General features: G+C 37.4%; 1 protein-coding gene across 13 annotated transcripts in view; it reads right to left on the bottom strand.

The window, feature by feature from the left end:
• The window catches only part of DOCK10 (dedicator of cytokinesis 10), a 149343-nt gene that overhangs the window by 26904 nt on the left and 94560 nt on the right, over positions 1 to 27879 (bottom strand). For 10 of the 13 annotated variants that reach the window (XM_082767325.1, XM_082767324.1, XM_082767316.1 and 7 more), the window contains exons 17-38: positions 25411 to 25598; positions 24719 to 24784; positions 23923 to 24015; positions 22180 to 22303; positions 21908 to 22029; positions 21167 to 21253; positions 20562 to 20654; positions 18440 to 18558; positions 15549 to 15618; positions 12368 to 12481; positions 11353 to 11424; positions 10589 to 10735; positions 8625 to 8708; positions 5844 to 5940; positions 4102 to 4146; positions 3530 to 3705; positions 3292 to 3408; positions 2189 to 2300; positions 1339 to 1460; positions 1139 to 1253; positions 904 to 970; positions 534 to 581 (exon numbers count right to left, since the gene is read on the bottom strand). In XM_082767325.1, the coding sequence (XP_082623451.1) occupies positions 534 to 581; positions 904 to 970; positions 1139 to 1253; positions 1339 to 1460; positions 2189 to 2300; positions 3292 to 3408; positions 3530 to 3705; positions 4102 to 4146; positions 5844 to 5940; positions 8625 to 8708; positions 10589 to 10735; positions 11353 to 11424; positions 12368 to 12481; positions 15549 to 15618; positions 18440 to 18558; positions 20562 to 20654; positions 21167 to 21253; positions 21908 to 22029; positions 22180 to 22303; positions 23923 to 24015; positions 24719 to 24784; positions 25411 to 25598 (2278 nt within the window). The remainder of the gene's footprint in view (positions 1 to 533; positions 582 to 903; positions 971 to 1138; positions 1254 to 1338; positions 1461 to 2188; positions 2301 to 3291; positions 3409 to 3529; positions 3706 to 4101; positions 4147 to 5843; positions 5941 to 8624; positions 8709 to 10588; positions 10736 to 11352; positions 11425 to 12367; positions 12482 to 15548; positions 15619 to 18439; positions 18559 to 20561; positions 20655 to 21166; positions 21254 to 21907; positions 22030 to 22179; positions 22304 to 23922; positions 24016 to 24718; positions 24785 to 25410; positions 25599 to 27879) is intronic. The other 3 variants (XM_082767322.1, XM_082767323.1, XM_082767321.1) reach the window with 3 other exon arrangements.

The following is a 27879-nucleotide window of genomic DNA, read 5'->3' as shown; positions in this document are numbered from 1 at the left end:
GACAGACTATAAGTTTTCAGTACTAGCATTAAATTAAAAATGAAACACTGACTCAGACAAAGTGTGCATTTAACACTACACAGCTGGAAAATGATCTCATGCCTTTTCAGCAAGTGCACAGATTTTTTTTTTTTTGATTGCTGTGGAACATTTATCAATTCCCATTAAAACCATTTGCTCCATTATATAGAACAAAAATACAGTGTTCAAGTTCCTTTATTTGATATATGCTGAAATAAAATCAAGGAATGGTCCAGTACTATGGGTTACAAATGCAACAGTGGTTATCCTCACAAACAATTCATCTTTTACACCAGGAATGCACTTTCATGTCTAGAACATCATGATAAGACTGCATTAAAGAAAAAAAGTAGCATACATCAGTTTCAGTATGTCAGACCAATGTTTTCAGAAGAAAACAAAGATAAATATTTAGGTCTAACACAGACAGTAATATTTAAATACTGTAACATAGTCTAATATAGTGCAATGATATTTAAATATTACAACATAGACTATAACTAAAGAATTACCTTACAATATTGCGTTTTCCTAGATACCTGAAATTTTGAAGACAAACCCTGAAAGATAAAACAGCACATTTTACATCTATTAATGATTCCCTAAATACATAAAATACTATGACATGCTACTATGAATATCTCTTCTGGGAGGAAAACCCAAAGCATTAAGGCCCTTGTTCATGGAAATGGCCAACATATTGAAGGATATTGGTTTCATTAATAATATCTTGTTACAAATTTGGAAGATAATGGAAAAATAATCCAACATAAAAAAACTATCACCCTATGCCACAAGGTGGACAAAGAGAAATTATTTGCAGTAGCCAGTTTAGAACATCATCGTTTAACATGAAATCAATGAATCACAAAGTGAACTTACTCTAAAATGCTGAAAAAGTCTGTTATTTCTGAGAATGGTGCTCGCAACCAGTATGAAATCAGTGCATCTAAAGGGAGATATTAAAATGTATTGTGTATCTGTTAGAGGGAATTAAACTTGACCCAAAGCCTGTAAAATACACTGATAATTATTCTATTTTAACTTTGGTTTGGATTCAGCATTCCATTCACAATATTTCACAACAATGTAAACTAGGTAATGTACATTTTCTTACCTTCTGAAATGGTTTTCATTATGTGAAGGAAACACATAAGAAGGCTTCTAGTTTCAGCTTGATCCAACTTGTCAAAACGAAGGGTTGATCCAATCAAAGACAAAGGTCTCATGATCTGTTGAATTGACAGTGAAGGGCCTTGTTGAGTATAGTAATAACTATCTAAATCTAGGAATCATTTTCAACATTTGCACATGTACCTTTTCACACGTGTCAGTTCTCTCACTGTTTTTTTCATTGGTACTTGGGTTAGATTCAAGACTTGCTAAGGAAGCTCTGGAGTCAGCATGGTTTGCTGCAGAGATAGCTATTGATGAAAAGGCTGTAAATGAAAGTCATAGCAAACATGCTAAACTAAAACATTTATGGATACAAAAACTAACAAGAAAAATGGAGAACTTAAAATGTGTTGTGCTGGATTGATACCAGTGCTTTGAACTTCCAATGCCAAAGCTATTGATGGGTATGTTTAGTATAAAAAACATTCAACAAGTTGAAGTAAAATGACCGAGTTTGCCATCATTCATGGCATTAATATACCCTGTTGTGTTCCATAAGGCCTGACCCAAAGCCATGAAAATCAGTGGAAAGATGCCTGTGGACTTCCCTGAATTTTGAAATGGAATGTGGAAGAAGTAAACAAAAGTTGTGTTTCTACCCTTCCTTTAAGCCTGGGAAAATTAAGAGCACTTAGTTTTAAGCCTGGGAAAACTAAGAATGGCTTCAAGAACAATTTCGGGAGAAACCTTGGGACTATTAACCCAGGCAGACTGCAAGAATGAACTCAGGTACAGGGATCTTGGGGAGCCTAACTACTGGCATCATTCCAAAGCAGGAGAGTAAGTGAAGCAGTGGAAGAAGAGCAGCTTCACAAGACAAATAAAATCAATCCAAAAACACCCAAAGAGAAGAGAAACATCGCATACCATGTTTCCCTGAATATCATATAAAATGGGTTAATGATATCATCCATGAATACTAAGCAGAAAGCACAATGCATTGAGATACACAGAAATCTACCTGTGTACGTGATCAGTCTGTCATTTATACCTGCTATGGAGTTCAAAACATCTTTGGAAAAGGAAGTGTCCACGGAATTTGCATGTTTCATAGCCGTCTGGCTCTGAAATCCTCCAGCTGTACTCAAATCATCCCTAGATCCCTGTATTTTGAAATAAACAGAATAAACTCTGCTAAATGTTATCACTGTTTACTTTTACAATGACAGCACATATGCAATGATGATTTTTCTTAGACACTGAGCTAGAAAACCTACTTTCAGCTGTTGATACATGGCAGCTTTAAAAAAATAAATCAGGGCTTACTGTAATATGCCCAAGTTAGCCTCAATGTGAAACACTCATCACTGGAGTTAAAAAGAACATACCAAGTCTGTGTTTGCTTCTTAAAAATTAGCATAACATTAGGATAGGAGCATTAAATGCTGTTAGCGATTATCAGATTAAATAGACTGATTTACTGAAAGAACACAACACCCCTGCAGAAATTATTTCTAGTTTTTAGATCAGGTCTGATTAGAACACATCTAGTCTTTTAAGAAATAAGCAAATCTGCTCCTCCTCCACATGCACAGTTTATACAAATGTTTTTTGTGTCAGAATCTAAAGGTATTCTGTACCCCTTCCCTCCTTCAGCTACTTGTATGCATTCTCTCTACTTCGTACTGTTGCTCATGGTCCCTCTTCCTGTACTAAAGAAACTGCTTGTGGATCCATGACATAACCCTGAAAAAAAATCTGTGAGTGATGAGAGATTTTCTCTACAGCAATGTCTCTCAGAGATCTGCCCAGGGACCTGCCAGAGGGTAAGCCTGCAGCCCATGGCACTAGCGCAGACACACAAACTGCCTGGGGTTATGAGCCTCTAATTTGGAGCTTCCAGCCCTGGAACTGTCCCAGACTCAGGGTCCTGCCAGTACAGACTCCCAGGGCTCTGCACGTGTTGGGTAAATCAAAACCTTTCAAATTAAACATTTTGGGTGCAAACGAATCAGCATTTTTAGAACTATATTTTGCCATCTAATTTCTGACCAGGGCACATTTGGACTTCTTCCCGCCAGATTGCTTTTCTCAGACCTTAGGGTCAGACCTCAGTTTGATCCTTTCAGTGTTCTGAAAACTCACAAGAATTACCTGATTGGAAGTGTTGATATTGAAAAGGAACATATCCTTCATGTAAATCCTTGGCATATTGTCCAAAAGCATTCCATAGAGTGGCATGTACAGGTTTGCTATTTGTGCTTGTTTTGCCTAAAAAATAAGTGATATAAATAAACCTAAATAAATTAATTAACGTACACTGGTTGGCTAAGGATGTTTCACATATTTTATAGCCACTGTATGAAAAAGAATAAACAAACAGCTTCTTTACCGGCTCTGCGTATCGATCATCAAATGAATGCTTTGCCATTAAGTTTTTAAGCACAGCCAAAGCCAGGTGCCTAATATCCTGGTCTTCTTGCAAGGCAAAACCAACCTCCCGCAGCAGTACTCCAATTAAGAAATGTTTACGGCAAAATTCATTGGTCAATGTGTACTCTGGAATATCTTGGAACAGAAAGGACAAGAATGTCTAAATTAATGTATGTTATATAAAAAAAATTCTCCTCCCATTTTCAAAAATGTCAGTAACTTTGATTTATTTAATCCACTGTTAAATCTTGATTTCCTGAACTGTCCATCCCACTCCTCCAATTTATATGCGTATACCAATATTAGAATCTCAAATGCTTTGCACACTTAGTCACTTCTTGAAGGCACAGGGTAAAAACAGTTGTTTCCATATTCTATCTAGAAGAGTTCTAAACCACACAGATCCAGACTAACAAATGGTGATTAATGTTCGCCTGTATTTGTCCCAGTTTAGTAGCAATAGTTGTAATACATATTGTAGTTCTTAATGCACAATTCTACTTAATTCTTATGCAGCCATTTTGCTCATACCTGATGTTCGATAGTCCTGGGTTGATTCTGAAGGTGTCACAGGGTCTTCATTTATCATAAATATAAAACAATAACAGGTAAAAATCATTAAAAAACACAGCAAAACATAAGTGCATAAATTATTTACTTTATATCCTTTTGAATTATTTGACTGCTATTCGAATGAAACAGTTTCCCCTGGGCTGTGCCAGTAGCTTTTTATTTAAAACTTTGGACAACTGTTTCATATAGAATGGAAGATGAATAGACAGTTCTAATTCATTATTCATAAGAAATTACTGTGATGAGTTTCAGTTTTTAAATCCCACTAAAAACAGTATGAAATGGCAAATCATTTTATTCATCAAATTATTCTAGAGACATTTTTCCTCCACAATGGCAAAAAGTAATAAACTTCACAGTGCTTTAACAAGTGGTAGTTGTACACTTGTTGTCTGACCAGGTTAAAAATTAATTGTTAACCAATAACTTGCCACTCTTCAAAATGTGCTGTTTGGAAAACAAAAATTTCTAAAGCTTCATAGCAGCAGTGAGCAGCAGAACTGAACTCTTTAAGGTGGCAAAAACTAAAGCAAAAAAGAGACAAGGGTCCATCCTTTGAGAAATGCTGCACAGAAAGATCATACTGCTTTTCCTGGAAGGTACCTTCTGCTCTCAGCAACTTCAGTGACCACATCCTAAGTGAACTTCACAGAGTCCACAAAACTGTCAGAACTGTCACTGGTGCCCTGGGCTAAAATCCCCGTGTCTTTGAATGAAGAGGAAAAGCACCTAGTAGTGAGCATTGGCCACAAAGTTAGGTTCTAAACAACAGAGGCATGCAAAGGAAGAGGGAAACACCCTGCTCTCACTGCAAGCCTCATGCTCTCCAGGTGGAAGGAAACCTGTTGTGCATGCAAACTGTTCAGCTAGAAGGTGGGTAGCCATGGGAAGTAGGGCTCATCAGCACAAGCCCAGCACTGAGCAAACGTGGCTGCTACTTGGCTTGGGGCATAGGCAGAGAATTCACTCCTCTGGTAGAGCATAGGCAAAACCTGCTCATATTTCCCTGCAAAACATAGGATATACACATTATTCCTGGCCTTGAGAAGTAGCTCAGGAGGCACCAGCAATGCATTCTGAAATGGGTCTCTCTTGCCATACTGCTCCAGGTAAAACATTGCACTACTCAGCCATTTTCTGCCAAGTTGGCACAATTGCACGGGACCCTCCTGTCAATCCTAGAGATACTTTGGAGGCAGAAGTATCAACAGCCTATCATCCACGAAGATGTAGGTTTCCAAACTCCTGCTGTGTGACCAGCTCAGATCTTCCTCCCAAAGAAGGGGCCGTTGTGGACAAGTCACTCACAGCTGCAGCAAGAAAGCTCTACCCAGTTACTAGTTTCACAATTCTCTTACCACCGCTTCAGCCTTAGTGTCTTTCCCTTCCTGCTCTACCTGTTTAAGCCTTTCCCTAGCTCATCATCTCCCAAGGCTTTAGTAATTCCGTGTTCACAACCAATCCAGTTCATTCACCACAAGCTTCCAGAGGAAGAGTCACCTCTCAGCTGGACAGGCAGGGGTTGTGTATATTTAGTGTGATAAAAATAATGTCACTTCACCATGGCTGTAAAGTACCACACCTGACAAGATATTACGGGCTTCCATGGCTGAAGAAACAGACACAGTACTTCGGAGTTGTTACCTGAACCACCCAACAATTCCTTGCTGTGCAGAAACCCTTTCAGCACGACAGCTTACCAGGAATGTTTGAAGACCGTATGGGCAGGCACAGAGGGATAAAGTGTTCATGGTGACAGACTTCTTGGAGAAAGTCGAATTTGAACTGATGTAAAGTCTGAAAATCACAACAGGCATCAGCTCAGTTTACATTAAAAGAGGGAAAACAGTAAGACAGAACTGCACTATTTATCACTACCTTAAAATTCATACTCCCCACCAAGAGTGAAACTTTATGGCTGGCTATGCCAAGCTACATGAATAACATCTGGTTTTCTTATGTTATCAGAGGAACTTGTCACAGACCAACAAGCTTTTAATGTATTCCTCAAATATGACTTTACATTGAAGATGTATTGATAAATCTAAGCCTGATTTAAGCAACATATTAAGGCAAATTTAAAGCTACCCTGGGTCTTTTAATGGTATATACTGTAACATAAAATCATAGTCAGGTATCTTCCTCAGTTCATGCAATTTAGGACCATCATAATTATTATTTCTTTTTTTTTTTTTTTTTCTTTTCTATTTTGTCCACCAAAAACAAAGCTTTAGCCACACAGGCCTGATCCCACACTTACTGATATTGGTGGAAGCTTCCTCTATTGATGCCAGTGAGTTCCAGTTTCTAGGGATTTTGGTATTATGTAGTAATGTGTTAATATATTAAGTCAGTCAATCCCTGATAAACTGTAGTTTTTCTGCTGCTACCATCAGACTAGGATACCTGGAACATGCTTTTTACAATCTACTGAGAGCAGAGAATGGTAGGGAATTTTTCTCGACATGTTTTATTGCACTGTAGTACCTGAGCATGAATACAGTTGTCCATTGATTGCATGGTCTAATGGCTATTAAAGAAATGAAGCAGCCGAAATGTATTTTTAAGGAAATGTGATATTTTGAAGGAACACCATGCTGAACTGAGTTCCAATGAGACATTTTAACTTTTGAATAAATATTTCTCAAAATGATGCTTACCTATCAAAATATGGAATACTGTGAATGTTTCTGTGGAATAGAAACTATGATGATTCATTCACAATTAAATTCAGACTGCAACGTTATATACTGACACACCTATAAACTACAGCAATACATGCCATTAAATTTCCTGAAAAGAGAGGTCAGATTGTGGTATAATCTTTTTGATAAATAAACAATCCCATTAAAGAAGCAAAGATACACAGAAATGAATCCTGCAGCAAATTTTAACAACCGACTCTTACTTAGGGGTCTGATTGAAAATGGAAACAATCCAAGACAACGGCCTTTCCTTGAGGTCAGAAATCTCTCATTTTATTTTATGGCTATTGTTTTTAAGTGCTGCAAAGCCTGTTCCAGTGGCACATCTGTCTCAGCTCTGCAGTGATTCTGCTTCATGCATCCTGGCAGATGGCTCTGAAGTGAAGCTGGGTGGCTGGCAATGTGCACGCACTTACTGCCAAGGAGCTGCTAATTTCTAATGTGCACACTGACTAATCTCAGGCTTTTCTACTGGCCATTATATTGTCCTTTTTTAAAATAAACATCTGTTTTTGAAGCTGAATGTATTTAGTGAAGTTTGAAATGTGGAAACTATTTTCAGAATACATAAAATGTTGTTTGCAGAATTATAGACTCCAGGTTACAACACTAATACCAAGAAACTCCATTCTACATCTGCTCCAGAGATTACTTGAAATATCTGAGTGCAACATGAAGTTTGGTTTTACTAAAAAGTGAAATAGACTGGAGTAATCTCATTCATTACCTACAAATACCAGATCAGCACTAAAGAGTTATAAAAGATTAATGGACAAAATTTTTGTAAGCTTTTTGGAAAAGATGCATTCTGTTATTTATTGTCTTGTACACCCTGGCATGATAGTTCAGAAACCCAGCTGCGTAGGATAAAGACCAGAAAGACTCATTGAGTGGAAGAAGAGTAAAGGAATCAAGCTGAATAATTTGGGGACCTCTTGCAGTTTGAAATTTATTGTCCAAACTAAATCACTGACTATTATAGATATTATTGAAGAAATTTGGGCTGCAGGGAATTTTCCTACTGGCAAGTGCAAGCTAATTTGGAGCTGCCTGGCTTTCTTGCATTAGCAATGAGGTAAGAAGTATACCATTCAAAGTAACCGAGATATTACATACGTTCTCAATTGAATTTACACAATGGTAAGTTGTTCAGATGTTTTTTACTGCTCTAAAAGAAAATTACTGCCAACAGTTGCTGATATTTGTAGTCCAAACCACAAGTGTACTCTCCAAAGAATCAAATCTCAAATTCAAAGAACTGTTCAGCCATTTCCGTGTTTTACTCTTAGGAGTCCTTGTAGAGCCTGCTTTTGCAGGGCTCAGTGAGAAAGTGTTTGGACACAGCTACTTACTTTCAGAAAGGAGAACAGATGGCTCAAAAACAACAATAACAAAAGTGAAATGTTATTCTTGTTAATAGTAGTCGCAGAGTGGTAATTACTAATGATACTTACCACTTAGCCAAGGTTTAAGCAAAACATTTGTTAATGTCTTATTCATCTGCAAAGGGGAAGTGTTCTTAACTGCACATCTGTTGATTTTTGTGCATCTAAAGTACTTCCCAGAAACAGTCATAGAAGTTTCATGTTTAACCAAGAGTCTGTCTACAGGGGACCTTTTGCAAAATTAAGGTTTTAACAGTGTTAAGTGTTTCCACTGACTTGAGTTCTGAGAATGGCAAAGCAATGGAATATATTATAAATACTCTTAATATAAAAACATTTTGTTAGTGAATTGCTTAGGGAAAAACAATAACAAAAAAAATCAAAACTATACCTTGCTATCTCCTGTTCCAAACATACTTATATAATTGTTGACCATCTTGAACACAAATCCACGGTCCATAAATGTAAAGCAGCGCTAAGAAAGGGAGAAAAATATTATTTTATAGCAAAAAAAGCAGTACGTGGCCTCATTTACTTAGCCGTTTACCTTCTATTACCTATAAACCTGCATCATTTGGGCAGGTGAAGTCAGTCTCATGCAGGGCAAGGAAAACTGTGGAAGCGGTGAATTTGGCTCTTCACACCCTGCCTTGTAATAACAAATCTATTATACTTTTCATTTTCACTGTCTACAGTCTAAAATAACTATTACACTGTACTGTGCACCAAAAGAAAGATTATCTAATAAAAGTTATTCACGTACTGCAACACTCAGTAACTAGAGGTGGTATGTGATGGGAGCTGACCTGAGTATCCCCTTCAGTGACAGAGCAATGACTCCTGAAGAATCATTCCAGACAAAATACTCACTGTTTGTGAACTATGTTGTCTCTCTGGGAGCAAATACTGAAATAAATTAAGAATGTGATGAGGATGTTATGTCTCTGACTGATGAGGCTAAATAGCAAGGTGTAAAGGTTTTTTGAGGCCCCTAGTGCTACAGTTATTGACATTTTTCCCTTGCAGAGTCAGCCCATGAGACAGGGAAGGTAATCTTGAATTTCCCGTCTCAACTGGTGCTTCTGAACTCTGTGAAGCTAGCAAAGCCCTAAGCCTTCTGCTACATAGTATTCAAACAAGACTCCTGCAAGCCCCAATCTGGGCAGTCATATCATGTCTAATCCATGTAATTATTTCTGTCAGAGTAGATTTGCAGAGAAATTAAAACAAAACCATATGCCTTATCACATAACACAACATTACTATCTTCCCAGTTCAGATGAACAACAAAAATAACATTCTAAACTGCAGCAACAGCTTCTCCATTTATGCTCCTGCTTCGAACCAACGTCACCTTCCAAACGATACAGCAGTATGGAGAGATGCAGCTTAACATCAGTTTATCAACAGCAATTCGGGCTTCCACATGAAAGGAACAACAGAGATCAATGCAGTGGACATCAATTTCTATCCATTCTAAATTCTATCATTTATTTTATTTATATATCAAAGTAGAAAAATCCATCTTCAGTTTGTGGTTGTTTTCGTTCTAACCGCACCTCCATTCTGCTGCTGGAATACAGCTCTCTCCTAATGCTATGTTTCAATCTGTCATAAAAGATAGGAGCCTAGGTTTCAGTGTACACTGTGTACAACATTCTGTATGCTAATGGAAGTGGTTCCTTCCCCACCCCCAAGGTTTATTTCTAGTTAAGTAGCTGGGAATGCCTCTTACTGAATGCCAATTGTCCTATGCTTTACAGCTAATTCAATGTTGGGAAAATAAACATGATTGAGAAATATTAGAACAAAAAGAAAAAAAAAAAGCAAACCCTATTTGTGACTTTTCCAAAGCACATGTATTTATTTATATCTATTAAATAAACTGGCATGACACACTTAAAAGGTAAGTTACAGTATTTCACACAATACTTGCAACTTACTTATTCTGGTTTGTAAAAGTCACCTACTGTGGTTATGATTAGGAAATATTAATCTACCCACACTCATTCAGAGATGCAGTATTTAAAGAAAAAATAACAACTGCAACTACAAGAAGCTTACCAAGCTTCTTACCAATTTGAATATAACAGAAGAATTTGTAGAGTTTGCAAACTTGGGCTCTTTTAGAAAATAGATACAAATCAATGAGAACTGTTTTGAAACAGAATTAGAAAAAGCTTCTGAATTGTCAAAGACCCAAAGGAATAGAAAAACTGAACTTCAGGTCAATGCTAAACTTGGAAATTGAGCCATCATTGATGCAGAATTGTTTTTATTCCCTTCAGTTTGGACTGAATAGATTCACTCTTGCACTAAATATGGGCAAATAAGTATAATGACAGAATATCTCACCTTGAGGAACTTGGCAGTGCTGTAGTTTGCATTCCTGGTTTCTTCAAGAGCATCTTTGTGCTTCCAAACAACATGGTCTGCCAAGACCATCACAAGGGTATCCAGCTCAGTTTGGAATGATTCTGGAAACCTCTGAGTTCGAGAAACCTAAGCAGTGAATGGATAGATAATCACTTGATTGCATGTTATTACATATTAAATCTGAAAACAAGTTCAAGCCAAGAGCAAAGACAATAAAAACACAGGTCATTTGACATATAATATTTCAGTACTTATAGAATTCCATCGATCTTGTCCATTAGAAAGCGGGAAATGCTATCCACAGATTCCAGCACAAATATACTCATAGAGTCTTTGATAACCAGGCAGAAAAGAGGCAGACAGGAAGTGACACCGATCGCCAGATATGACAAGTTTGCTCAAAGCAGAGCAAAGTTTCTAGATCTCTCATTTGCTATCTAGTTACTCACTGCCAGGTAACCACCAGAAATTACAGAATTCTCATTCCATTCTAACCCATCCTTTACAAAGCTGATACAACTGTATTTTTGGTCCACCAGCTCTGTACAATCTGGAATAGGTATGAGTTATATTTTTGCAGGTAAAAACAATATTTTAAAATATGTAATAGCTTCTTGTTTTTTTTTTTTTTTTTTTTGACCAGTCAAGAAGAAAACTTCAACTGTACTTATTTCACATAATTCTGCATTTTATATTTTCCCTTGGAACCTGATTACCTCATTAAGAGCAACACATATACTTACTTTTATTTTGTTTGTATCAACTAAGTGCTGTGCCATTGATTTTAAGGTAACTGCAAAGAAGAACCATGAGTGCTGTTCAAAAGAAGAAAAAATGACATTAGGAGATATGATTATTTTATAAATATTTCATGAGGCTAATTCCATTCTTCAGAGACGGACTGCATTTCTCAGTAACGCACATGGGTAAACTCCACATGACAAAGAAATGGAAGAGTCCAAGTGCTACATATTTGAGTAACTTTGCATGATAGAATCACAGAACGTCCTGTGCTGGAAGGGACCCACAAGGACCATTGAGTCCAACCCCTGACTCCTCTCAGGACCACCCCCAAAACCAGGCCATGTATCTGAGAGCGCTGCTGAGAGCTCTCTTTGAACTCCAGCAGGCTGGGCACTGTGATCACTGCCCTGACAAGCCTGTTCAGTGCCCGACCACCCTCTCAGTGAAGAACCTGAACAGTTGAGCACGTCTTTGCCATTGAGCACTCCTGAGCTAGCACTGACTAGCTTTTATACCAGAACCTGTAGGTTCTGGGAGCACTGATGGAGCTTGCATATGTATGAACTTCTTAGACCTGTTTTATGTGAGGAACTTCAGGGAACCTCAATCCTTCTCATTTTGGTCACTGCCCATCAAAGGCAGCAATTAAAATCAGATATAAATGTCCTACTTACACGTTAATATTCTCTATGCAACAACTTTTAAAACAAAAAATAAATCAAAATGTCCTAAAAGTAATTGCTAATGTCATATTATGTAGTAAGTAGGTTCCCCACCCTGACTGAGCAGTAGAAGAAAGGAGGAATTTTATTATGCAAACCATGGCACTCTGAGAAATTAGTTATGTTGAAAAGCTCTAGAAAGTCTTTTAAATCTGTTCTGTTGAATCAGCGCAGGCTGTTATTTGTGCAAAGCTCACACAGGGAAAGAGAATGGGAGAAAGAGATGTGACAAGACTTTCCATGCAGAAAACCAGTATGAAAACTACAAATGGGCTAATTCAGTATTGTTCACCTTTAAAACCTGTTTCACGGTTACTTGGTCATTTAACTTCAGAAGACCAGTCATATTCTTGGCCAGCTCCTCATGAACAGTTCTCTCCTCAAATGATTTGGTCCTGAACACATACTGAAGGAGAAAAGAAAAAATAATAATCAAAATGTATATTAAAACAAACATAAAAAGTCTTAGTAGGAGAGGACACACCTCGAACAGCTGACAACCTTTACTTTCCAAAACATTTTGACTGAAAAATACATTCACACAAAGTTTAATTCCCCTCACAGTGGCACGACATCACTCCCCAACAAAATTTGAGTTTTAAACACAACTTGTTATTAATTTCAGCTTAATGTGAACCAAGAGGAATTTCTGCTTAAAATTGTTGCTGCAGTGTTTTTTTCTTTCCAATAGGGCATAGGAACCTGATGCCTCTAAACTGTCTTCCAAGCCATTTCACCAGAGTGGATAAAAAAAAAAAAAAAAGGCAAATAGAGGAAGTAAGGAGGGTTTTTCACCCACCTAGTCAGGGCCACCTTTCACTTGCTCCTTTCTTCCAATGGCAACAGTTAGAGCTGGTAGCAACTCTTCATCCTGAAAGGTGTAAAGCACCCGCTAGAACTGATGGAAGGGGAAAACTACACCCCTTTTATAAATCAGACCCTCCAGATAGGAGTTTACCTACCAACTTGCCCAGAACTCATAAACATAGTATGAGTTTTATTCAACATTTTATTAAACTAATAATTTGGTACTGGAATCTATTAGGACTTCCCAAAAGCAAGAGCACTGCAAGTGCACCAGTTGGGAATAAATACCTTTTCAATACAAATAGACAGAATGTAAAAGAAAGGACTAACACTTGAAAATATCTTATTAATATTCAGCATTATTTCTGGAGCAGATGCAGTAAGTTCTCCCTGTGCAATGTGGTACTTCTGTGTCCACGTCACGTGTAGTTTCACATTGTTATTGTATCTGAGTGACTCGCAATTCTGAATTTACTTATTCTCAAAACAGCATCTCTAGAGTAGGTATTCTTCATTTCCTTACAGACGAATAGAAGAGATTAACAGTTATTGGCTTTTGACTGCTGCTGAAAATGGGAAAACAAGCTAAATGGACTTTTGGTAGAGCTGATTAATCACCTGCTATTTCAAATACTTTTAGCCACAATAGGTGTCTAATGTAAATTTCAGAAGTTCCTGATTAGCAGAGGTGTTAATAGCCCTTCAACTAACTATCTTTAAATGTTACATTCATTATTACTTTGCAGCCAGAACAGTTCTGATGGACTTCAGCAGAATTCCTCTGGGTTTAAATTAGGGTACTTGAGAGTAGAATTTGACTACTAAGGTGCTCAGATGCATAGCCTATAAACATGTAGTTTCATGAAGTGTGAAAGTATATCCACACCTTGGAGATATCAACCAACTGTTGTAAACACTGAAATAAAAACATCTTTCTCTTTTAGTAACCTGACTCCTATCATACTTTCATTATATTACCCATAACTTGCTGAAGTTTCAGAGTTTGCCAGGAAACTATTTGCTTTCGCTTTATTCCTGAAGTTAATTTAAAAAACCTCATGTCACATATTAGTCACAATCTACAAATGAAATTTATGTTATGAAAACTACTTCATTCACAGTGAATAAGCACATCACTATAGCTAGAAGCCCATACAGACATTTGTCACTCAACACTTCACATTCATAAATACTTTGTGACAATTTCCATTAGTTCCATCACCACCAAATGACAGCAAGGCAAGATACAAAGTGATAGCAATATCTACCTCAATTCTCTTAATAACCTGCAATTCTCCTTTATTCTGTCATTTGATATAAACAAATAAGGTAATCAGCATGAGACTCAAAGATATAATTTACTCATTACTGATTCCTCTAATAAAGCCTCTAATAAAGCCAGAACCAAATTTTCCAGTCTCCTCTCTCAATTAATAAATAAATAAATAAATAAGGAAAAAAACACTTGAGAGGAAAAAAAGTAACACTGACTTTAAGTTCATTTATTATTTTTTTTTCAGTCAGTAATAGTAGTTAATGTAACCTTTTACTTAAAAACATGCTTCTTCATAAAATTCTCAGCTTCTAAATCTGATACCTAAACATATTCTTGATTAGATACTTACTGGTGTACAGCATTATTCATACTAATTTAATGGATATTTAAATTGATGCAGATAACAAAGAAGTCACCTTTAAAGAGGCCACTACTTTGGCTTTTAAAGTAATACTACAGCTTCCCCCAAACCAAAACAAAGATACATATACATTCTACATAATGCCTTCATCAAAAATAATGATGGATGAAAAAAGCTGAGTAAACAGGGTGCATAAAAAGTTATAAAAAGTTATAAAAAGTTATAAAAATCTGAATTCCACAGATGAGAAATGAATTTATGTACAATAGCATTTGCAAAGACACAGGATCTTGAAACTAAATTCATTTCTTAAGAAAATAATCAAAAGGTTGGTTAAAAATTTGTACCTCCCTAAAAAACACAGCAATTTGAAACCATGAACAGCACCTGTAATAAGTTATATATAAAAATTATTACTCATGAATAACTTTTAACTGTAGTAAGGGTAATCCTGTAAATAAATATCTGTCAGCTGGACAGATATTTAAAAGCTGTAGATCTCTTCATGGTCAAAAGAAATGCCGCAAACTGTCAAACTACATTAAATCAATCTCTCACAGGTATCTATCTAGCTCAAGTTTCCTGATCTTTCAGGTATTTATCCGCACACACACACATAAGCCCTGCAATGTGGGAAGTTCTCTTAGCTTAACCCCATTTTACAGAGACTGACACTAAGTCTACACTCTTAGCTCAGCTGGAAGCACATTTGCACCACACCTTGTTTCCAGAAGACAAGGCCCTCCTACATGTCTTCTAAAAGACATCCGCTCCTCCCACAGCCGAGGGCAAGGAGAGGCAGCATAGTTTGTCCATGGTGGCACAGGGAACTTATGACAGAGGACTGAAATTCACTCAGTCTCTTCCAAGGCTTATGTTAGTTTCCTCACTGCTGAGTCACCCGGCCTGCCAGTGGCAGAAAGCCACAATGCTAATACAGAGAAAGCTACAAACAAGTACAACTAAAAATAAACAAGAAAACAAACAAACAAAACCACACAAAATAATTAAGTTTAACAGCAGTCATACCGTCACATAAGAATTGATGCAGTTGTCTAGTTGTTCTTCGTGGCACTTAGCAACAATATTAGTAAGAACCCTGAAAGGTTAAAAAGAAAAAAGTCATACAGCAGAGAAAAGGACATCTAATGCACCACATTGTTCTGTTATCAACTCCCCGTTTAAAACAGCCCCTGATGGATATGATCCAAATGATGAATAGTGCATGCAGAAACTGTCCCACTAGGCAAAAACAGTCACTCCTTGGGCCCTCCACTTGCATGGATCATGCTGCTATATATGCATTCATCTAGTAAAATACTCACAGTATTAATGATTACACCTGTACTGACATTACAACAGAATGCATCTATTAACTAACTAAAGCTTGTAAGGACTTATTCAAATTGGGAGTAAGAAAAAAATAAACCATGCTGATGAAACAGAGAAGCAAGAGCCTCCTCCACTCGCAATGCTACTTATCTGGTTCTCTCAGATCTTGGTGATTCTATGAGGCTTTGATGTTTTCTTTATGCCTTCACTGTTAATCAAGGGCACACAGGAGCCTGGGCTCCAGCCCAAGTATGCCTCTCTCCTGCACTGTTTGCATATAGCAGGGGTCTCAGCCCTTGCCTGAGCACCCAACCAGTCCAGAGGAACAGGCTGAGCACAGCACCTGCTTGTTCCTCAGCAGCAGGTGCTCTGAGCTTCTGCAAATCCCCTTGGTGATCAGCAATGTGGAGGCAAATTGCCCAGGCCATGCCAACACCCACTTTCATGCCTGTGCTTCTGTTAACAGCAGAGATGGAACCACTTGAGATCAAGCGTTTCAGCAAAGTTTTCTCTTGCGTTTGTACCTGGGCCATCTTTTGTTTGATACCATTTTGCTTTAGAAAGCACACATTTGAGAAAGAAGTTATCTTCAAATTAACCATAACATCTCCTCCAATTTTTGAGACCATTTTTTTCTTCAGGTTTTAGATATTTAATATAGAAAACACTGCAGTTTTATAGACTTATTTTTATGTTGAAAGAATGGGGAGGAAACAGTTCATGATTCTCAAATATCAAAAGCTGTGGACTGTATCTCAAATTCAAGGGCACTCATAATAATGGCATAACTAAAATGGATTATTAATGCATAGATACACCAATAGGTATATGCCAGACTATGATCCACATACAAGTAATTCTAGTAGTTTGTTGATTTGAGAGTTTTCTGCAAATTCTTACTGTTGGATTCAAAAGTTTGTACTTCCTTTAAGTTTATATACTTCCTATATTTCATTTCTTGTTATTATTAGAAGTAAAACTTACAGCAACACACAAATGCTATGACAAAATCAGTTGTGCCCATTCTGATCCTTCAGCCAGCCCTTACTCTGATCTGAAACTGAAATAAGTCCTAGCAAAGACAAGATAGAAATGATGCCGTGTCGGGGCCTTGGACAAGTAAGTAATTATGAGGGAGTATAAAAGGGATAATGTTTTCTGCCCAACACATAAGCAATTCTAGCTTTTCATTCTGTTGTTGTTTTTAATATGTTCAACACAAGCTGCTCCAAGCTATTCAAAACAAAATACAATTTGTGTATATATATAGGACACGTCAATGAATGGCACACACAGCAGATGAACATATTCCCATTGACATCAACAGTACTAGCACAAAAGCCATCGCACATACAAGGGAAACAGAGACCCCACCTCCACCCCACTGAGGGTGTATATTCAAAATCTGATGCATGAAAAAAATTAGCATCCTTCAGTTTTGCCATCTAATCATTAAGTCTAAGTTTTAAACATCTACTTCTTCTGATGCATTTATTTTCCAGTCAATTAATTGATACTTCAATTCTACCCTGGGAAAGATTCTTCATTTTCCCTAACTGGCCTTAGCATTAGTTATTTTGTTGGCCATAAAGGGGTCCTGAACAAAGGTCCTCTCTCTCTCTTTGAAAACTTTATGTAGTCATGAAATCACGCATTTACAAGGAAAGTTTCCTAGTACTTAGGTGTTGTCAAACTGGACTTCATCCTCCGAGGTGCCATGATCCTTTGACAAAATATACTGACATTCTAGCTTTCCAAGGCTAACATGAGGAAATCAGCTTCCTCATTCTGTTACGCTTTCCTAGTTAATCTTTCTTCAGGAATTAACTATGGAAAACAATCTGTGAAAAGCAAGAAAATATACAGACAGCAGATGAGTCTAACAGGGTTGCTGAGGGCATTTTTTCCAACTAGTTGTAGTCCCAATGTTTAGCTACTGGCAGAGGTACAATTGAAATAATGCTATGGCCAAAAGAAAATTCACTACAACTTTCTGCCCTCCTGCAGAGAACAATTATAATCTCTCCAGCATTTTTTTTTCTGCTGCACTGATTAACAGCATCAATAAAAACAATTTCATTATGTGAGGGGTGAGGAGACCCAGAAAATCATTCCAGCTGTTTGCCCACTCACTAGAAAATGCCTCCACTGCTTTTCAGATATTGCCGATACACTAATTAGAAAATGCCTCAGAAAAGCATGAACTGAATCTTTGACTCTGCACTGGCTAATGCAAGATGCCAAGCTCTTTCTATGCTGAATTCTACATATTCAGAGTTAAACATAAATTAAAATGGATATTCAGCACTTTTAGTAAGCAATTAACTCCTCAAGGACAAGACCTTTACCTATCGTTGCCTCAGGGTATAAAGACACATCCAACATGGGCAATGATCTCCTGGTTGGTATCAGAGTCAACCACATGATACCATGCTCTTCCACAACCTATTGCAGAGCCCTGTGTTAAGGTGGAAGCAGGCATTCTCACTTACTGAAGTCTAAATGCCACAGACAGCTTTTATGAGAGCAGCTATTATTGGATGAACATCTACAGAATTATTTTCTTCATATAGAAACTGTTCAGATACCTGGTCACAGCTGTTGTAACTTCATCGTCACTGTTTTGCACCAAAACCCAGAATAGTTGATTCAGGACTATGGGAAGAAAGTTCATAATTACATGGATCTTCTCTATCCTCAGCAAATTCTGTAATGGACATAAAAAAAAAATATATATTAGAGATTTCCAATACGAGCAGTGAAATCTCATTATTTGCTTTCCCGTTTCAGCAGGGAAAATGCTGTACAGCCACTGGTGGCGTAGTGGTAGGAAAACACGACAACTAAGTGGAGGACTACTTCCCCACAAAATTTGTTCTAAATATAACCATCCATGCAGCTGTAGTTATTGTCCACATCTCCAAATTTGAGTATTTTGCTTTATCCTGATGAAAAGCAAAGTAAGCAAACAAAAAGATTGAAACCAAAACCACAGCACTAAAAGAACTGTTTTTAAGACCTGCATTTCCTAACTTTTTTAGGAAAACTCATTCTTTCTATACTGATATCTGATAAAAATGAACTTGTAGCTAAAACAACTGTCAAAAGCACACTGATAAAAGCAGTATCAACACTCTAACCTGACTACAGAGACATTGTATTATCTTCTCTGATCAAGGAAGATACCGAGCTCTTAACTAAAAAAAAAAAATCCTTTGAATTACTCCCAGTTTTACATTTCAGACATTTCCAAATAATTCCTAAATTTCTTCAAAGTTAGTCATGATTTATAAATAAAAGCAAAATGCCCTGGGGAGAATTATTTCTTGGTTATATTGCAAAGTTGATTCTTTATCACATACAACATTATTTTCTAATAAAATCAGTAAAATCTCTTTAAAAGGTAAACTACAAACAGTAAATAATGAACAGTGCAATGCTGGTTATTTAGATAACCAACTTACTGTCCAGAAAATTCTGAAGCTTTTATGGATTCCCAAACTTTGTCAAATATGCTCAACAGCTTCGCAAAAATTCATAATTAAGGCTTTCATTCAGTAGATGTATCCCCTATAAATAGCCCTGATGCTTTGATTTCTGAAAACATTCCTTAATCATCTTGTTAAATCAACCAGCACTAACTGGCAGTGTTAAATACCCCATCAGGTCTACCTGCACCCATCAACCAAATTAGTAGTCACCTGTAAGGCCTTGCCCAGAGAACTGGGGCCATAATTTATCGGAATGTATCATTTGCTTATTAAAGCAAAATTCACAACCATCTTTATAAAATCTGCTGAAGGTATGTGGAAACAGGAAAACATAGTGACAAAGGAAAGGGGAAAAGCACATACATGAAGGTAACATCTAAATCCCCAAACAGCTATTAGATTTCACACACTGCTACAAGGAAAAATAATAAATACAAGTCATGTACTAAGTTACAGAGCTAATAGTGCAAAATTAAAGTCACGGTCACCCTAGTCTTCTTGCTTCTCCTTCTCTTAAAGTTCAATAAGCAGACTGCAAAGTGCTAACTGAATTTTGCCATTCATGAGTAAAGTGTCATGGCCTTTCGTTTACCTGCTGCTCTTCTATGCTGCTTGCTTTGCCCCTGCTTTCTCAGTTTTTGACCTCGATTGAATACAGATGCATTTAATGCTATTCTTGCTTATTCATTTCAACTTTGCAGAAAGGGTTTGCTCTTACTGTTTTCAGAACTTGGCAGGCAACTAGTACCCTTGATTTGTACATGCAAAGTACCAAAAACAGCCCCTTTGAATAGCAACCAGTTATTTTTGAGTGAAAATCTGGAGACAAGTAGGAGGTGATCACATTGTACATCTAGGGCAACAGAGGACTAGCAGGAACACTGCAGCTCAACAGGCCATGCTCATCTTTTGGACAGTCCTCAAGAAACAGCGCAGCGTTTCACTGCCCTTTAATGGGAACTGAGGCTTGACATAGGCTGGATTATCCAGAGTGGAATTGAGGCAGATGAAGCTGTGCTCTAAATGAGAGAGGGGATGGGAAACATCTCTGTGACCAGTATTACATCTGTCACACCAAGGAAGTCCAACTGGAGTTGTCACGGACCTATTGTCTCCTGGCAAGTCTATGCCACGCTTAGAATTGTGCGGTGATGGATCAGTTGAGAGAAAGCCCTAATTACAATTTTATAGCACAACTATGTGCTGCAGATTACTTTACCTTACAAGAATTGATAAAGTTTGAGGTAGGAGGCTGAGAGAAATCCTTTTCCCTTTCTTGGCACTGATGGAAAAAGTTATTCAGGTATGGATCCTGTATGGATAAACAAATGTTCACGTTAACATATAATAGAAAGTCTTGGAATTCAAATCCATAAATTGGTTATAACAATCGCCTGTAACATAAGACATGGAAAGACAGATCAATTTACCTAGCCCAGTCCATTGGCCATTGTATATAGCCTAATATATACCCAAATATTTCTAGGTTCTTTGACCAAACTTTTTTTCCTGTATTGCGAGCAATTAGTCTCTTCCTCACAACCTAGGGATTTCAATGGCCAGATACTTTTTCCCCCAGTGCTCGCAATTTATTTTCTTGCTGTTTAAACTGACATTCCATGACTTTTATTTTGGCATAATATTAAGGAACTTATATTTTTCCTTAAAACATGTATTCCATCATTGTAATTTTGCCATTCTATATTTAAGTAACCTCTAAATGTTAAAGAAACATATTCGTACAAGATTTGAGAGAAAGCAACTTTCAGACTTCGACACTTTTTGCTTGTAAGCAGGTAACGGATAGGAGGAAATTCAGCTTACCTGAGTATTTACTGTCGATACAACAAAAGTAGACACTTTGAAAAGTGGCTTCCCACTATCTACCCATTTTACATCACAGCTGATCTGCTATAAAAACAAAACAAAATATATTTTTCCTACTTATTCAAGTCTGCACCACTTTTTTACTGCGTAGCTTTGCACAGGGTTTGTGTGTGAACTGTGCTAGCTATTGTGCTTTCACAAACAGAGAACTATGCCACACAAACCAACTTTTCAGCGTGAGACCATGAACATTATCATTTAAGGGACCAGGTCACTGTCCTACCCTATTCTCTTGACAATGTTAAAACAAACACATAGAGGCACAAATAACCCTAACAGGATGGGATCAGTGGAAAAAAGTGGTATCATACAACAATGGTGGAGAATGAATCATGATTGTGGGTCATGTTAACTGGATAATGAATGTCTTGTGGCCTGAGTTTCTGCAGAGTTCTTACTGATTGCTCTCTCAAGTTTTGGAGACGTTAGGTATAATACTGTAGAAGACACAGTTATAAAATGCCCTTTTCCCATATATACTCCTGAGTCAACATCATATGGCTCACAGCCCAGTGTTACAGATGTTCATTAATATCTTTGATACTATTAACATGAACTTTCTAAAATAGATGCCCTGTTACCATTTACACTTTCAGATAAGTAAAAATGTAAATCCGATCCCATATAAAATACAAGTGCTCCGTGACATTTGAACAACATAAAAGTACGAATTAATACCTTGCCACTTGTAGGTTCTTGAAGGCTTAAGTAATTGGGAGGCAGACTGCTTGCTACTGGCACGTTGTGTTCCTGGGAAGCTAGCTGGGCATCTTTCAACAAAGGAAGCCATGCGTATCCCACTGTGCACAAGAACAAATCAATATGGCACTTTGGAAAACAAGTTCCTCAAGTTCAAAGGAAGAAAATAACATCCAGCCAGAAATTCTGAAATCCTTATTCGATTGTACATTATTTACATTTATTATTAAAAGTAATTCTGCTACAGGTACCTGGTGTTTCCAGAGCCTCTTTCTTTTTGGCATTAGCTTTTGCATTTATGTCACAGGTGACATGATAAAATGAAAACAGAATGTGGTGTTTCTTATGGAGTTGAGTGGGAAGTTCAATTTTCACCTGAAATGTAAAATGTTACACCTCACTTTAGTTTAAATATCGATTAAACCAGGCATCAGAGATGGTCTAAATGAGTGACATCTCTCTACATAGAGGTCTAAGTACAGCCTGACTTTACCGGCAAATATTTGTGTGGTGCTGTTGCTACCTTGGTAATAGATGTTCTCTTAAGGAAGTTGCTGAAGATGATTATCTCTCATTTTTACTTAACCAGCTTCTTTCCTCTCTTTCTTGTGAATGAATATTTGCATTTATGATGAAAAAGCAGATGATGAAAAAGCACAGAATTAAGAAGTCATAGACCCTGCTTACAAGTGATTAGCAGACATAAATAGCCATCACTGTTCTCTTATTTTCAGGACAATCAAACTCAAAACTAAAACAAAATCTCTTATTTTATTCAGGATCATTTCATAGCTGACATGAAAATCAACTTCTATTTAGGATTTCTGGTCAGTCTTAAATCTCATATCATGTCATCCACAAATCCCTATAGATTTGGGCTGAGGTATTATTAACCTATTGGAATAAATATACAAAGCAATCAAAACATGTTACCATAGGAACTAATGAAAAAGACACTTTGCCCTTCTGAACTGCGATAATGCTTATCCATGCTGATCCTATGCTTAAAGTAAGGCTTAGAAATTGTTAGTAAATGCTTCCAGTGTTAAATCAGCTTATGGGTAAGAATCTAATACCATAAATATAGATATGAAATGGACATGCAGACAGGGAGATTAAGACAACTTTTTGGATAACATTCTACATCATTTTCAAAACTGCACTTGCTGTTTTCCTGACTAATACTACGAACACTTAGGACTAAGTTGCACTTTTATCTGCTGATTTTTCTCTTGATATTTTATCAAAGAAAATTTTCATTTTTTGAAGTTTTTCCAAAATCAAGTAGTTTGGAAAATGCTGGTTAACTACTAGTTTTGTTTGCCAGCATTATCACTAGCCAGAACCATAGTAGAAAATCTAGAAGAGACTCATGGCATTAGCAAGCCATCAAACACACTGGTCAGTGAAAGGGTGAAGTTGAGTTCACTTGCAGAAAGCCTAGGAAATCAGTTGGTGTTGGTGAAATGTAAAAATGCATGGTGGAAAGATGTTCATCTAGCATTTGGCAAAGGCCAATGTACAAACTCTATTCTAGAGCTGCAACCTCCAAATCATGAGCTAAGCTATTTGCTGCAGCCTCTGCACATCACTGTATATTCTGTTCAGATCACTGAATCAACAAAAATGTCCCAATACAAATCTTGTATTTGTGAGAGGGGTTTGTCCTGATGCCTCCGCCCTTCATCATGGTGTTTACTGTTTCCACTAAATTCAGAGATACATCTAGGTCCTTAAGGTCATCCAGACGTGCATTTTAAAGAGCTACACTGTTTCTAATTAATTCTACAGCATCTTAACTGTACTCAGAACATCTTAGAAGAGGAAAGACTCACTGAGTTGATATAAAAAAAAAAGAGTGAGAATGCATGTAGATCTACGTAACGTAATTCCATCCAGGTACACAAAAACACGTAACAAGCATTCTTTACATTTTTTTTTGTCTCATTGGCAAACATGTGATATTGTCAGACATTTAAAAAAAGCAGACTGACCTCATCATAGAAATCAGGATTCTGGGAATGATGTAGCACAGCGGTGTAGGCTGCCGTTGTAAATAATGGTCCGCCTGGCTTCCCATAAATGCACTGATAAAAGTAACATACTTTAATTACATTGTCAGATTTTGCTGATGATAATAGTCCTGGTATATCTAATATGCATGTGCATTGAAAACAATATCATGAAAGATTGATAATTACTTAAATATTCAAAGAAATATTTAAAGTGCTTACAAATTATTTTTTATACACATTTCCAGGAAAAGTCCATTGATCCAGGAAAATTACCCTGAATTTACTAAGCAATGCATTCCTTAGGCTTCTTTCTTGCTGTTACTGACTTTGTAGTTTTCTGCAAAAAGCTTTACAAAAGCTATTTCATCTTTATCCAATTCAATATACAATGTAATGCCTTTACTGATTTCTCAGTGTTGCAAAAGCTACAACTGTTAACAATCCCCGTGCTGGCACAGTCTAGTACAGAGGCTCTTGAATATTGAGTAATGACAGCTTTATTGGTGGGGAAACTACACAACAACAATAATACGTGATAGTCCATGGGCAGTAGCAGTTAAGAGTTATGTTTAAGTTCTAATTTTCTGCCTCGTTTTTTTTTTTTTTTTATGAAGCATCCTAAGCTCAGCAAGAAATCTGGGGTAAATGGTGAATTTTAGACCACTCTTGCCCTAAGTTGCATTGTAAAAATGGTAAGTTTAATTGTTATAGGTTAGTATAGTCTCCATTCCTGGGTTTTATAAGTAATGTCAGAAACACTGTTCTTATGTCTCACCTTCAGTGGCTTTGCTCCTTCTTCATCAGAGCTTTTAAATTCAATGCACACTGTTATATTCCGTGCCTGAAAAATAGGAATATATTAACGTTCAGATGAGAATTAGGATAGCCATAAAAATACAGACCAAATATGAGTAACTTACTCTTTTCAAAATCTAGAAGAAGTGTAAATTTGAAACACCTTCTTGCCACTGTGCTATCGCTAGAAATACTATTTCAATCAAGAAGTGGCTAAACACTAGCCAGGCCTCAAACCAACAGTGTAGAAATAGATTATAGAGCGACCATCACTTACCTGCATTTTGTCTTTAATTAATCTTCACTTAGCATACAAGTGCAATCAGTACTCCAATTTCATTTAAGCAAAACATTTTTTTCCAGAATCATTTCATCTGCATCAAGATTGTGAAAAAGCTATTCCCATGTTCTCTCTTTGATCTGGGGGTAGGACCTATATGATCTTTAAGGTCCCTTCCCACCCAAGCCATTCTATGATGCACTGATAAAACTTAAAATTAATCCACATGTTATTTCATTAAAATTGTACCAATGTTTTATGACTGCAAAAACAACAACAACAAAAAAAAAAGTGCTTTGCATTGCCATTTTCCTCTCCTTCATTCCAATGAGACAGCTCGTGTAATACATATCTACTCAATGCTGGCCTGAATTGATCATCATATACTGTACCTTGCTGAAGTATTTTTGGCTGTCATACTTAAGGTGTTTTGGATATATGTATATTTGGTTCTTGTATACTCTGTAAGGCCGAGAATATTTTGTTGATTCCTGCACAAACTCCTCAACTTCCACGGTAGGTTGATGTTCCTTTATGTCATTAAACGGCTTGATTGGAATAAAGGATGAAGTTACACAGTCTTCAAAAGAAAAGAAAAGAAAAGAAAAGCATCACTTATTAAGTTTCTTTACACGCAAACTTAAGTCACATACTTAGTCTTACTACTAAGAATACAACACAATGAGATGGAGCAGATCAAACCCTGCTGTAAGCTGCATTCACATAAATCTGGAATTACAATCCACCATCCTCAAATGGTTTATCTCACTGAAATTAAACAGTACAACACTAAAAAACTTTTGACATACACAGTAATTGAAGATGCTTGACAGCATAACAGCACCACTGGCACGCTCAGTTTCAACTAAGTAACTTATGAATACGTGATACTGTTTTTAATTAATTTTACTGCCCAATATCTCATTTAATCTTTTCTATCATCTAATGACATAGTAAACCAAATGAAGAAACAAGTATTGCAGAACTAGATTGAATACATGGTTCAGTTGGGATGACTGAAACCAGATCAAGAAACAGAAGGTGAAAACAAACATTATCACCCAGACAGCAGTCACAGCCAAAGATCACAGATTCTCTGTATGTCTGTACCATTAAATTAGAGAGACATTTCATCAAAATTCTTTCCTTGAACCCTACAGTAACACACTGGAAAAAAAAAAAAAAAAACAAAACATGTTGGGAGGAAGCTGAAAGAAGATGGTTATTTCTCATATATGATATTTTCCATTTTACTTCCTTCAAAACTAACACAAGAAGAAATTGCCGGTTTCAGGATTGCACAGGTCTTCAGGAGACCAAAGAGGCAAGGGGAGAAGTGTCTCTGTTCCAGCTGTAGCAGGCTGGTTTGTTTTGTTTCAAACAGACATGGAAAACTTTCTTCCCAGCCCACTGCCCACTGAAACACACACCTGCCCAATTCACTGGTACACCCAGCCAACAGACACAGTTCCTGAATTCAACTGGGAAGATCCATGAAAACTTCTGTTTTTCCCAAACAAAATTAGCAGCAGTGAAAGGGAACTGCTAAATTAAATCACTTGCACTCGTCAGCCAGAAGGGACCACTGATGGCTGTAAAGAACCCTTGGGAATGCTTATTCTCCCTAGCTCCAGCAACAGGGCACAGCAAGTGATCTCACAAACTCCTCTGTTGGTCAGTGGGGACACATGAACTTCTGAGTGTTTGCTCTTCCGCTATGAAGTTTCCCAGTACCTGGGGACTGCTCACTGGCCTTGGCCTACACAAAGATAAGATCAAAGGCTAAACAGCTTCCCACTGTCTGGACAAGGCTCAGGCAACATATCTGAAAAGAAAAGGATGTGTTATATCTTCATTTTTAGCCAACTGCCCCTCAAATTAGATTTATAAGCATTCTGACTGTGTCTGGTTTTGAACATCATTAGCCTTGACTCTCATTAGAGAAATCCTGGGGCTGACACAAGGATTAGCATGCACATCTAAGGCCTGTTTGCAGAAATCTTGCTGCGTGCTCAACACACCGCGCTTCTCGTAGCCCATGGAAAATTCGCGGGGAAATAGAAATAACGTTGAACCGAACACAAAAAGGGATGATAGAGCAACCAGGAAGCTTTTCAATACCAGCAGCTCAGATGCACTCTACAGGCCATCTCTGCTCTCTTCAGAAGAGACAGCAACAACAGCAAGAAACCGCCTGGAGAAAAGCAAGCCTTACGGAGTCAGTTGTGAAGGTCAGGTCTCTGTGCCTCACATTTCACAGACATTTATGCAGAGGCAACAGCCCAGTTTGCTTCCAGCCACGTTGGCTCTTGGCTGCAAGGCCACCTGCACTTCCCCATGATTGCCCTGCACATGAATGGAGCCTCCCAGCTCTGGGTTTTAATGTGTGCTTTGGGTGAGGGGCAAAGCAGGGGACATGGCTGCTGCCCTGCTGCCAGCTCCAGAGCTTGGACAACAAGCAGGGACCAGGCAGCACAGGTGAAAGCTTCAGAAATCTGTTTTCTCTCTTTCCCTTTGCTAGACATACACATTTTTTTTTTTACCCTCTCATGGAGCAGCAAAGCTAATAGTTGTCTATCAGCTTAAACACTGTCAGACATCATCTCCTGGTTCCTGGTATACCCCCATCTATAGCTCTTTGTAGCTATAGCAAATGAAGTCTTATAAAAGCAAGGATCTACTGCAGTTGTCTAATGCAAATTGATGGTAATGTGAAGCAGAGCAGTGTCGGTCCCCAGAGACACAATCATACAGCAGCGTCTCAAGAAGATCTGCAGCCAACTTCCTTTTCCTTAACTCTTCTTGGCAAATAAAGATTTTAGCACTAGCTAAGCAAGACTTTATTTTCAGTGGGAAGGGGG

This window comes from Aythya marila (genome assembly GCF_965140915.1).
Source record: "Aythya marila genome assembly, chromosome: 9".
Classification (NCBI taxonomy): Eukaryota; Metazoa; Chordata; class Aves; order Anseriformes; family Anatidae; genus Aythya; species Aythya marila.
Note: the sequence above shows the minus strand (reverse complement) of the source record. Positions and strands in the feature narration are given on the sequence as shown.